The sequence below is a fragment of the Penicillium vulpinum genome (assembly GCF_028829585.1).
Source record: "Penicillium vulpinum strain IBT 29486 chromosome Unknown utg000001l_segment0_segment0, whole genome shotgun sequence".
Classification (NCBI taxonomy): domain Eukaryota; kingdom Fungi; phylum Ascomycota; class Eurotiomycetes; order Eurotiales; family Aspergillaceae; genus Penicillium; species Penicillium vulpinum.
The window spans coordinates 1,953,489-1,965,144 of record NW_026643241.1 but is presented as its reverse complement, the minus strand read 5'-3'; the positions used below and the strand labels follow the sequence as shown (position 1 = coordinate 1,965,144).

At 47.8% G+C, this 11,656-nt stretch overlaps 5 protein-coding genes across 5 annotated transcripts; 3 read left to right on the top strand and 2 right to left on the bottom strand.

Moving 5' to 3' along the window:
• Positions 1-983: 983 nt before the first annotated feature.
• Positions 984-2,008, bottom strand: N7479_000727 (glycoside hydrolase family 16 protein; the record flags this gene model as incomplete). Its single annotated transcript, XM_057248425.1, has 2 exons — positions 984-1,126; positions 1,177-2,008. The coding sequence occupies 2 exons, from the start codon at positions 2,006-2,008 to the stop codon at positions 984-986; spliced, it is 975 nt and encodes a 324-aa protein (XP_057112857.1).
• Positions 2,009-3,828: 1,820 nt separating this feature from the next.
• Positions 3,829-5,436, top strand: N7479_000726 (MFS transporter; the record flags this gene model as incomplete). Its single annotated transcript, XM_057248424.1, has 2 exons — positions 3,829-4,089; positions 4,156-5,436. 2 exons carry the CDS (start codon positions 3,829-3,831, stop codon positions 5,434-5,436), a joined length of 1,542 nt encoding a protein of 513 aa, XP_057112856.1.
• Positions 5,437-6,502: 1,066 nt separating this feature from the next.
• N7479_000725 (dihydrolipoyl dehydrogenase) lies at positions 6,503-8,292 on the top strand (the record flags this gene model as incomplete). Its single annotated transcript, XM_057248423.1, has 4 exons — positions 6,503-6,638; positions 6,734-6,813; positions 6,903-7,385; positions 7,453-8,292. The coding sequence occupies 4 exons, from the start codon at positions 6,503-6,505 to the stop codon at positions 8,290-8,292; spliced, it is 1,539 nt and encodes a 512-aa protein (XP_057112855.1).
• Positions 8,293-8,843: 551 nt separating this feature from the next.
• N7479_000724 (uncharacterized protein) lies at positions 8,844-10,001 on the bottom strand (the record flags this gene model as incomplete). Its single annotated transcript, XM_057248422.1, has 4 exons — positions 8,844-8,884; positions 9,096-9,582; positions 9,633-9,743; positions 9,795-10,001. The coding sequence occupies 4 exons, from the start codon at positions 9,999-10,001 to the stop codon at positions 8,844-8,846; spliced, it is 846 nt and encodes a 281-aa protein (XP_057112854.1).
• An 801-nt stretch (positions 10,002-10,802) lies between these two features.
• On the top strand, positions 10,803-11,615 carry N7479_000723 (uncharacterized protein; the record flags this gene model as incomplete). The annotated part of the gene is made up of 2 exons (XM_057248421.1): positions 10,803-10,940; positions 11,280-11,615. 2 exons carry the CDS (start codon positions 10,803-10,805, stop codon positions 11,613-11,615), a joined length of 474 nt encoding a protein of 157 aa, XP_057112853.1.
• Between the last annotated feature and the right edge of the window lie 41 nt (positions 11,616-11,656).

Genomic DNA, 11,656 nt, shown 5'->3' with positions numbered 1-11,656 from the left:
TGGCTAGAGCAGGATTGTGCCCACTGTAACCTTTCAAAATGGTACTCCCTTATCACAATGGAGCCAATCAATATTGAAGCTCGATAGAAGCTCGTTTACTCGTACCAAGAAATAGTGTTAGCCCGTGCCAAGCTGTACCAGCCGTCCCGGCGATCTATAGTTCGTAATAAATACTATACTGCGGTTCAATACGACTTGAGGTGGATATACACACGAATACTGAGATAAGAGATCCGATTTTGTTCAGCTCATTACAGCAATGTGGCTCTTTATATCCAGGAAATCGTGGTAACTGTAGTACCCACATATGTCGGTATCTGGATGAATGGCTCTCGCGCAGAAGGCATATATTGATGTGATAATTTCTTGCGTTTGAGGGATTTTTCTTGTAAATTTACAGGAAATGTTAGAATTCAGAGGCCACTTTCACTAAGATACGGCAATATCATATTTAATCTAGTTTGTGCCGCACCATTAGCCAATAGCACCTGCTAGGTAAGGAGGGGTATGTAAGCTGATATTGGGGGGAACGCAGTAGCGGCAAAGCAAGAATTGCGTGCTTGAGATGTATGTTTCTGATGCAGACTTGTCCTCATACTTTGACATGATTTGGCAAACGATAGAGGGAATAGGGATATGGTTCTTCAACATGCTCCTATGAGATAAGAGCGGCCTAAAAGATAAAAGTACAATGTGTCCAGTGGAGGAGAGTGAGCCCGCTAAATCGAAGACTTGAATATGTCTTAGTTGGGATTAGCGCATCTCGGCAAGATCCACTTATATGGATTGCTGCATTGACCAGGATTAGAGCGAGAATGCGAAGGTTGTCAGGATTTCGCATATTCAATTACTTTGGCGAGAGACAAGCTATATTCTCAAAGTAGATCGCTAGGCATAGATGCATACAGGTTTTACTGGTAATATAACAAATTCATGAACGTTCCCCAGTATTCTTATCCACTTCCAGCCTCAGGGATCAAAGTTTAGTTGTTTCGGGCATAGACCTTGACCGAATTCACTAGCCAGTAAGCCTCGTTGAAGGCAGCTGGGTTATTTGCTACCCAATCATTGCAGGTGTCGGCCAGGCTGGCGCAGGTCTCATCCTTCAAGAATTCCCTTGAAGCCCCTAGGAAGAGTTAGTAAACGCGTTTTCGGTGTAATTTGGAGGATACTTACATCCTCCACAGAAATTTGTGTTGAAGATAATGTAGTTACTCTTGAATCTTTGGGCAATGTTACAGGTATTTGCTCTGAATTGCGCTAAGGGAGCGCCGAAGTTCGCAACATCCAGATCCGCAGCACCGGCATTGATCACCGCGTTAGCCCCAGCGCTGCCGCGGGGGAAGAACCACACACTGAGGGAAAGGCTTGCCCATTCCGTGACATAGACACCACCTCCGTTGGCGTTGAAGGCAGCGCCGTAGTTGTTGCTCGATGTGGTGGCTTGAGAACAACCAGAGTCGGAATTCTCACAGTCAGCAGAAGTCTGGGGTGCTGTAGACTCAGACCCGGAGACATCCATGTTGCAGCCCTTTGCCGTATGCAAGGTGACAGTATTGGCTTTCTGATTATTGACACCCTCGATGATATCGATCTCGCCAGAGTTGGGCCAGTCAGGACCAGAGGTCCAGTAGGCAGGCCAGATACCACAGGAGGCACCGTTTCCAGTGCCAGCCGGCATGTGGGCAATATCGGCAACGAAAAGGCCGGTGGTGAAGACATCCTTGGACCTCACTCTGGTCGAAGGGCGGCCATTTGGACTCTTATCTGCAAAGTTGGCACCAAGGTAGACTGCGCCATTGCTAATCTTGGCCATGCCAGAGCTGGTCGCAGTTTCGGAGTCTACATAGTCGACAAAGCCGCCGGAGGGATCGGGATCGCTGGTGAAGTTGAACCCGTCGAAGAAGTTGGTGCTGTCGTATACTTTGATCTGCGAGTATGCGGCAGCAGATACGGGAACGGCGGAGAGAAGGGCTCCAATGCTGATAGCTGTAACCGAGAAAATCATGCCTGCTATGATGAGGGATAAGTTTGGAAAGAGAGAATTGGCTGATATTAACTACTTTGAACTTACAATAGACAATATATAAGAGCAGGCCTTAGAGAAGGATGAACAGACGAAGACATAACGTTACAGCCGATCGGAAAGACTCCAACAATTCAACTGCAACTTCTCATGAAGTTGCATCTAAAGGCTGGCTAGCCGACGAGTCTGCAAGAGCGTATACTCCTAGGTCTTACTAGGAACCTCTAGTGGGGGGAATAAATTAATAAATGGGTACCTTTCGGAGAGAATGATCGTATTGGGATGATATTACGGAGAACGCAAATTGGTATCTGCATATTAAATCACGAACTGCAGATCAATAGCAGCATTGGGCTATCGGATGAAGGAAAAGCGAAGTTCTATCCCAAAACATCCAACTAGTGAGAGCCTAAAGTACCAACACAGCGCCATCACATTCCATGTGTGAGACATTACTGCCGCCACAAGGTATCCTCCCAAGGTTCAAGGCAGCCTATCCTTGTCACATAGTAACCTACGTCCTTGTCGGAATTCCGTTTATTGGAAGCAATGATAATCTAAGCCAACTCCAGTAACGCTCTGTAATGCTGTTAACTTATGTTATCTACTCCATAGTTGTTCGTATAATACTCTACGAAACCCTACAATTCATGGTCAATGGTCGAAACACCAATTAAGCACGAATAAGAGGGTTTGTTTTATAGAAGATTGCTGCACTGGTATTATGACTGTTATTTCCGGCAACTATCCTCTGTAATAGGTTGAGTATAGTGTATGCGACTGGTAAGCAACTAATAAATTACTAGTGCAGAGATCGGCACGGCAGAGATCCGATCCAAGTGGATCAGGCTGGGCCCTAGACGACCACACACCTTCCAAGAGACTTGCTCAGTTTTACTAGATCAAAAAGCGGCAAGATATAACCACCAACATGGAAAAGGAAAGCGAACGAGAAAATACTCTGGGCTAGACTGATAGGATATATCAAGTTGTCCCTTGATTGGAGAAGGGGACAATTGGCAGTGTGGAGAGAACGGGAAGGGCGGGAGGGGGTGAAAACGGAATAGCCGAAATCCCCAGACTTCAGCTGTTTGTGCCTCCATATGACCGAGGACGCATTGATTGCTTCCGACATTCATTTGCCATCACACATATCTCTTTTGTTTACTTCTTTTACATCGCACATATCTCATTGTCTTGTTCAGTTGTTTTACCTTCCCACTAATATAGACTTGCCAAGCTATCATGGCATTTTGCCTTATATCTTGGAGATCTTGGTTGTAAAGAAAATTCTGCATCTAATACTCCGGAGGGGAGTCTATTTCAAGATTGGTGTCCCAGAAACACGTGCTGACCTATATCTGAAGTGCACATGATCATGAGCACAAGCATCGTACGTCACACTGGCTTCGAGATAGTATCTGTGATTGATATGTAGGTACTTTGAATACTGCAGTCTCCAGTCTACATAACAGTGCATATTATTGTCTATGCAAATGACTGTATATGACATACAAGGCCACAAAAAAGAAGGATAGAAGAAAAGAAGACTTCATCACAAGTAAATGTGTCCTACGAGCACAAGGCTCACGGGTCATAAATCCCAGTTGTATGAACTGAAGAGTGGCAAGAGCGATCCTGAGTGAGTCGATGCCGGTACCGGGATAACAAACCGTTGACAAACTTTAATTGGTTGACTTCCCTGAACCGGGCAGGTAACAGAACTACATATCGGGGATATTTCGCAAAACACGTCTTCCACGATTCTACCACATGGTCAGTTAAATCCCCGACTTCATCCAATGGAAAAAGGAAACATGGCGCAAGATCGTGGCGACGAGGTTGGCACCAAAGCCCCCGACCTGTCAGACCAGGGAGACACGCACCAAGAAAAATACTCCCAGTTCACAGTAGCCCAAAAACGGGCTATTGTTGCCATGGGATCCCTGGCTAGTTTCTTCTCACCCTTGTCTTCGAGCATCTATCTGCCAGCTTTGACCACTATCGCGGATTCCCTGCGTATATCCGTCTCCCAAGTGAACTTGACAGTCACCACTTATCTGGTGAGTCAATGAGAACAACAAGACTGTCAAATAAATGCACAAATAATCATGCTTCTCATTTTTTAGATTATGCAGGGGGTCGCACCCATGCTGATTGCAGGATTCTCGGACACCGCAGGCCGTCGTCCTGCTTACATCATTTGCTTCACAATTTACCTTGCAGCTAATCTGGGACTGGGTCTTCAAAACAGCTATGCTGCCCTCCTAGTCCTCAGGTGTCTCCAGAGTGCAGGTAGCAGCGGGACGGTGGCTCTTGCAAACGGTTTGGTCGGAGACATGATCACATCCGCAGAACGAGGTTCATACATCGCCTTCGCTTCAATCGGGAGCATGTTAGGTCCCTCTTTGTCACCAATCATCGGTGGTCTTCTCAGTCAGTACACGAACTGGCACTGGATCTTCTGGTTTTTGCTCATCTTCGGTGGCGTGTTCCTCCTCATCCTCGCTCTATTCCTGCCGGAGACTTGTCGCGAAGTGGTCGGAGACGGCTCCATCCCACCACCCACTTTGAATAACTCCGTGGCAGATATTATCCGCCATCGCACACGCAAGCAGAAGGGTCTTGTGCCTGATCCGGACAAGGAAACCGAGATACGGAAGAACTACTCTCTCCGATTTCCATCACCGGTTCCGACTATGAAGGTCGTCCTTGATATCGAGACGTCGGTCGTCTTGGTCACTACAGGACTGTTATTTGCTGGATTTTATGCTGTTATGACTGGTGCATCTACCTCCTTCCACAAAATCTATCACTTCAACGACCTCCATGCGGCGTTGATGTACCTCCCCATCGGCGGAGGAGGGGTGCTTTCAGCCTTCACGACTGGCCGGCTGGTCGACTGGAACTACCGCCGTCACGCAAAACGTGCCGGTCTCACTGTCGTCAAGAATGTGCGTGCAGACATCCGTAACTTCAACATTGAGCGCGCGAGACTGGAGGTTGCGCTTCCGCTTTACTATATTAGTAACCTGGCGATGCTGACCTATGGCTGGGTATTGGGTCACAAAGTCAATCTTGCTGCTCCCATCATTCTTTTGTTCATTGCCGGATGGTCTCTCATTGGTACCTCCCAGGTTCTGAATGCCTTGATGGTTGATCTCTGGCCGGGGAAGTCGGCGACTGCGACTGCGGCGAATAATCTCTTCCGTTGTGAGCTCGGTGCCGCAGCATCAGCGGCGATTAGCCCTATGAGCTCTGCTATGGGCGATGGCTGGGCGTACACCACACTTGCTTTGATCTCCATTGGTGTTTCTCCTTGCTTGTGGATAGTCGCTTGTAATGGGATCAAGTGGCGACAGAAGAGAAATCGAAAGGAGGAGGAGAAATTGTCTTGTGGACAAGACTAAATTCTTCTCTATCTGTATTGCACGAGCTCATGAACTCACGGACTTTGCCTAGAGGATATACCTGAACTTTAGCTTTGAACTTCTGTTCTGACACCCTCGCTTATTTACAAATGAAAATTGCCTAAATTTAGCTTTAGTGGAGAGATTCCTTCGTCTATGTCATATCAATTAAACCTTCGGGACAATTATCATTAGGGTTGACCTACCGCTCTACCACCGTTGTATATTGTGGAAATGGATATGGGTAACGTACGGACATCGAAGTAATTTGTGTGAAAGATCAAGTGCCGCTTGAATAAGAGTGCCAAGGATGATACTTCCAAGGTTGGTCATCATTTTCATATCCTGGTACATAGGTAGGTACCTACCACCTGGTTCACACGCGACCCACCACTCTTAATGGGTGGATGCCCGTATAAAGACCTGGGGCATCGAAGTCCAAATTCGAGTTCCAACTCGCCTATAACCGCGGCGGAGACCGCCGAGAACCCTTGGCGATAAAAATGGTCCGCGGGTAAACAAAATAGTGTCTGGGGAATCGCCGCTAACTCTCCAGCCTTTATTGTGGCTTAGCAAATTGCGATTCTCGGAGCTGTCCCCTTGAGACCGGAAAGAGGTGAGTTATGCAAGGAATACCCGGTCAAATTGCTAATATCTAGGGGTTTTCCATACGAAGGAAATTTTACAGAACACATGTAGGTGCTATGAGATGTTCCGGATCATTTCTCTTATGTTGTAGGATCGTATTGTACTCCATACTCCGTACTCAATCAAAATATCTGGGCGGTGTCCTATATCCAATCTTCTGCCCGCAGAATAACCGGAACTAGCTCCCGAAATTCTCCGGTAAATGACCGGCCCGACTTTACCGCCTTATCCATACCGGTCAGCTTTGCGGCCATAGTGCGTCGTAGGCGGTGAAGCCAAGCAATACCGCAAAAGCTCAGTCATTTCCCGTACTTGAATCCACCCACCCTGTTTGTGCACTCCCAACAACTTCAATCCGCTCGCATTGAGGATTGCATTTATATCTAAAGACCAGTAGTCTTTTGTCTCTTCCTTCATTATGTTCCGCACCGTCTTGCCCCGGGCTATGCCCCGGTCTGCTCTCCGCCATGCCGGCCCGAGGGCTGTTCCCAACAATTTCGCTACTCCCATGATCTTCATTAGCCAGTCAAAACGCGGTTTTGCTTCTGAATCAGGTAAGTCGGTGTCTATGTCGCCGTCGCAGAGTGCCTGGAGTGGTCCTCTCCGCTTCCCGAATGCGATTGCTGATTTCCGCTCTCCCGGACAATAGGTGATCACGACTTGGTCATCATTGGTGGTGGTGTCGCTGGTTACGTTGCCGCTATCAAGGCCGGTCAAGAGGGTCTCAAGGTACGAACTAGCTATTTTCCAAACCTTCCGGTGTTTAATTGGGCCGGTCTTGTCGTCGTGATCCGCGTACTAACCGAACACCCTGGCAGACCGCATGTATCGAGAAGCGCGGAACCCTCGGTGGTACCTGCTTGAACGTCGGCTGTATTCCTTCTAAGTCTCTCCTCAACAACTCCCATCTCTACCACCAGATTCTTCATGACACCAAGAAACGCGGTATCGAGGTCGGCGATGTCAAGCTTAACCTTACCCAGATGATGAAGGCCAAGGACACATCCGTTGAAGGTCTCACTAAAGGTGTTGAGTTCCTGCTCAAGAAGAACGGTGTCGACTACGTCAAGGGTGCCGGTTCTTTCGTTGATGCCAACACTGTCAAGGTTGCCCTCAACGACGGTGGTGAGCAGGTCCTGCGCGCTAAGAACATCATCATCGCCACTGGCTCCGAGGCCACCCCCTTCCCCGGCCTGAACATCGACGAGAAGCGCATCATCACAAGCACCGGCGCTCTCGCCCTCACTGAGGTCCCTAAGAAGATGGTCGTCATCGGTGGTGGCATCATCGGTCTCGAGATGGTATGTATTGATTCCCGAATGCGCTTTCAATGTTGGATCGTGTTAACATTTCTTTCTGTGATATTAGGCTTCCGTCTGGTCCCGTCTCGGTGCTGAGGTTACTGTTGTTGAGTTCCTTGGCCAGATTGGTGGCCCCGGCATGGACGCCGAGATCGCCAAGCAGGCTCAGAAGATCCTGGGCAAGCAGGGTATTAAGTTCAAGACCAGCACCAAGGTCGTCTCCGGCGATGACAGCGGTTCTACCGTCGCCCTTAACATTGAGGCCGCCAAGGGTGGCAAGGAGGAGGTTCTGGACGCCGACGTTGTCTTGGTCGCTATCGGCCGTCGCCCCTACACCGAGGGCCTGAACTTGGAGCAGGTTGGAGTTGAGAAGGACGACCGTGGCCGTCTGGTCATCGACCAGGAGTACCGCACCAAGCTCCCCCACATCCGTGTCATCGGTGACTGCACTTTCGGTCCCATGCTGGCCCACAAGGCCGAGGAGGAGGCCGTTGCTGCCATCGAATACATCAAGACTGGCTACGGCCACGTCAACTACGCCTGCATTCCCAGCGTTATGTACACCCACCCCGAGGTCGCTTGGGTTGGCCAGAACGAGGCTGAGATCAAGGCCTCCGGTGTCAAGTACCGTGTCGGTACCTTCCCCTTCAGCGCCAACTCCCGCGCCAAGACCAACCTCGACACCGAGGGTGTTGTTAAGTTCATCGCCGATGCTGAGACCGACCGCATTCTCGGTGTCCACATCATCGGCCCCGGTGCCGGTGAGATGATTGCTGAGGCTACCCTCGCCATCGAGTACGGTGCTTCTTCCGAAGATATTGCCCGTACTTGCCACGCCCACCCCACCCTCTCCGAGGCCTTCAAGGAGGCTGCTATGGCCACCTACTCGAAGCCCATTCACTTCTAAATCTCTTCAGATCTCATATATCCTCTCACCATGTACCACTTTTAGCTAACCTAGACTAGCTCGGCTAGCAAAATACATCATTCATGTAATCATTTCCTTATTTTCGTGAAATACACATGCTGCACAACTTGAAAGACTTGTTATAATCGACTATTGTAAAAGTGATCATAGGTAGAAACGTATTTGGCTGAGGTTGAATGACTATGAGATGATCGTTTGCCTAGAAATTATCCAGATTGTCTAACTTGATAAATCACCACTCTCCCATACAATTTATTAATAATCGCCAGTATTTTCAGTCCACGAATCTACTTTCTCGTTTTCTAAGCATAACAAACTGCTCCTTTTGCTTGAAGAAGCCGTTATCCGACGTGTTTGTGCACAATCTTAATAAAACTTTGACGCTACCAAGTTTGATCCTTCCATCTTTGCATCCCCTGGGGGATCAGCCAGGATCAGATAGAGACGTGGTGCAAGCTGGGCAAGCACTAGAAACATTAGCGTCATAAAAAAAAAACATTCAGCAATATCAATGCTAAGGCTGGAAGTGTCTAGGGTGTTGTGCCTAGATTCCCCGCTGCATCGGTCAAGACTATAGTGCTTAGCAGTGTAATACCCGGACCAATGAGAATATTGGCGCCGATACTTATATACCGCATGTTCGAATAGCCATATCTGTGTGACAATAGCGTGAGAACGCTAATTATCAAACAGACCAAGCCGGTACAGACGCAGAAGTATCCTGTGGAAATATTGGTTAGTACTAAAAAAGGAATATTGCGCAATGGAAGGCGTAAAATTACCAAAAGTAAGGTTGAAGATTGATACAATTGAGTCTCCGTATCCCGCAAAGTCGCCCTCGGCGACTTCCTCTGGAGGTTCCCAGCCGTACCCTTCAATGACCGTTTTGACCATTTGCTTTACCACGAGTTGGAAGTCTGCTTGCGTCTCCTCCTGCGTAGTGTTGGCAGTAGGCTCCAAAAGAGCGTCTAAGGACTCTTCAACCTCTCTAATCACAGCCTCTGTGGAAGGAAATCTCTCATAGATGGTATGGACTGTGTGATTCAGCGTAATGAGTCTATCTTGTGGTGAGAGATCCGCCTGGAAAAGGTCCGACAAGTTGAAAAGGTCTTTAACAACATGAGCGCATGATAGGATCTGATTTGTCCCTTCCATCATCAGAGCAAGGACTAGATGGAAAGGGAAGTGGAGTAAAGACCACAACTGCTGGTGGACGGAACCAAATGGTTCCATGCGGACATTATCAAAATATAGTTGATACACAAGGTACTGTGATATATTAGTGAATCTGCCTCGGGATCCAGTGATTGGGTCCATACAATAACTAATACTGCTGATATGATAGAACCAATATCCGCCGATGTGAATTTGAGGTCAAAGCTTTCAATCTCGATAATCGTCTTGGTCAGACCAATAATTCCTTCGCCGAGCTGTTCAAATCAGTCACTCCTTGCTGATGTAAAAACATGAATATAACTTACGATAATCAAGGTCAAACAAGTCAGCCTCTCGATGAGATGTGTCTTCTCAAAGGACATGGCTTTCCACTGCGCTGCAAGGATCAGGTTGACCCCAACTTCCATAACAGCAACCACATACCAGCCAATGTATACGTCGTAAGCTGTGCGTTGGTAGAAGGCAAACGATAAACCGAGATAGATGGACACAGCAACGAACAGGGACGCCATCACTGCTATCAATGGCAAACGGGTGGCGCGATACCTCCAGGTGAAGAATAGAGTTAACCCATATTAACAGGAAAGAACCACCCGACTAGCCATCAAGATGAGTGACAGTTACTGCAAAGGTTCCCATCCATCATGTTCTGTTAGAAACTCTGGTCCAATGATTGCGAGCCCGACCATAACTCCAAAGTGACATGCGTGGGCGATGCGTTCGATTATACTGTCTGTAGCGAACCGGACATCATGTAAAGTGACCTGAGCCCAAGTGAACGACAAGATGGAGAAGAATCCGATGTAGGAACTTAGTTCTGGGATTGAGAGGACCTCAAGTTAGTCGATTGACCAAGTGTGTGGGGAGTGGACCTAGCACAGACTTTGTGGACTATTGATCTCATGAGTCTTTGCAAAGGACGTGAAATTGGCAACAAAAAAAAATCAAAAACAGCTGAATATTGGAGGTTGCTTCGTAGTGCTCAAACTGTGGGTTCTAGAAGAGCGTCTCGTCTTGGGTTGTCACATCGGCCACTTCCTCAACTAATTCGCCTCGTCGATCACTCGCCTTGGACTGAAGCCGGTTAGAGTTACAGTCATCATAAGTGCCTAATGGAGTGACCACTTACTAAAGGGCTTTTCCACAGAGGTAGACCACCCATTGCTATGAGCAGTGATATTACTATAGGATTTACTGCTCTAAAAACGCTTGGGTTCTCAAATATTTATACATGTATATCTATAATTAGCTTATGCTGAAGTCCTAGGCATCTGGCACATCTTATTGCAACGCAGATCAAGGACTCGAATATTATGGACGTGGAATACCCTGCAACGCTGAATGACTACATCCAGTCGGAAAATGATGGGGCAAACGGTATGCTGCAGCTGGCGAATGAGTATCACTCGTCCTGGCCGGGCTCAAAAATGGGTCTTTTAGGCTATTCGCAGGTACGCGGTCAGAATACCGAGTGTGTTAGTTATGAGAATGCTAACGCACTATCGTTAGGGCGCTCAATTAGTTTCCGATATCCTTTGCAGCGGCACTGGTGGCAACTTCAACCATCATGCACCCCTATCGCCAGGTATAGTCAAGAACAGTAGTAAGGGTCTCTGATGCTGTCAATAACGCGCTCTAGCTTATAAATCTTCAGTTGTTGCGGCTGTCTTGTTCGGTGATCCACACACATCGCCAACACAACCTATGATCGTGGCATAAGTGTTCACAACGGAGTAAGTAGTCACGCCGGGGCCAAACTTACGACCAACTAACTTTTATTCTCTAATCAGATCTTTACGCGAATGAATAACACCGTGTGCAAGCAGTACAGCTACCGCATGGCATCATGGTGTGACAAAGGTGACGAGCTTTGCGATGCAGGCCATGTAGATGCAATTCACGGTCTATATCTTCAGAAATACAACGCCACCATGGTTCAATATGTGCTTGAAAGATGGCAAAATTCAACAGTGTCTTCTGTTACTACCACAGCTGTATCCACAGACTTGTCCACAAGTTCACGGACAACCGGTGTGTCAACCAGCACACATAAAGCATCGCCCACGGCCGCAGAGTCCGATCATCCCTCCACTAGCACTGCGTCCAGACCTACTATACTAGGATGACCTCTGCTTCTCGTATTCTATGTATTCTATGGACTATTTTT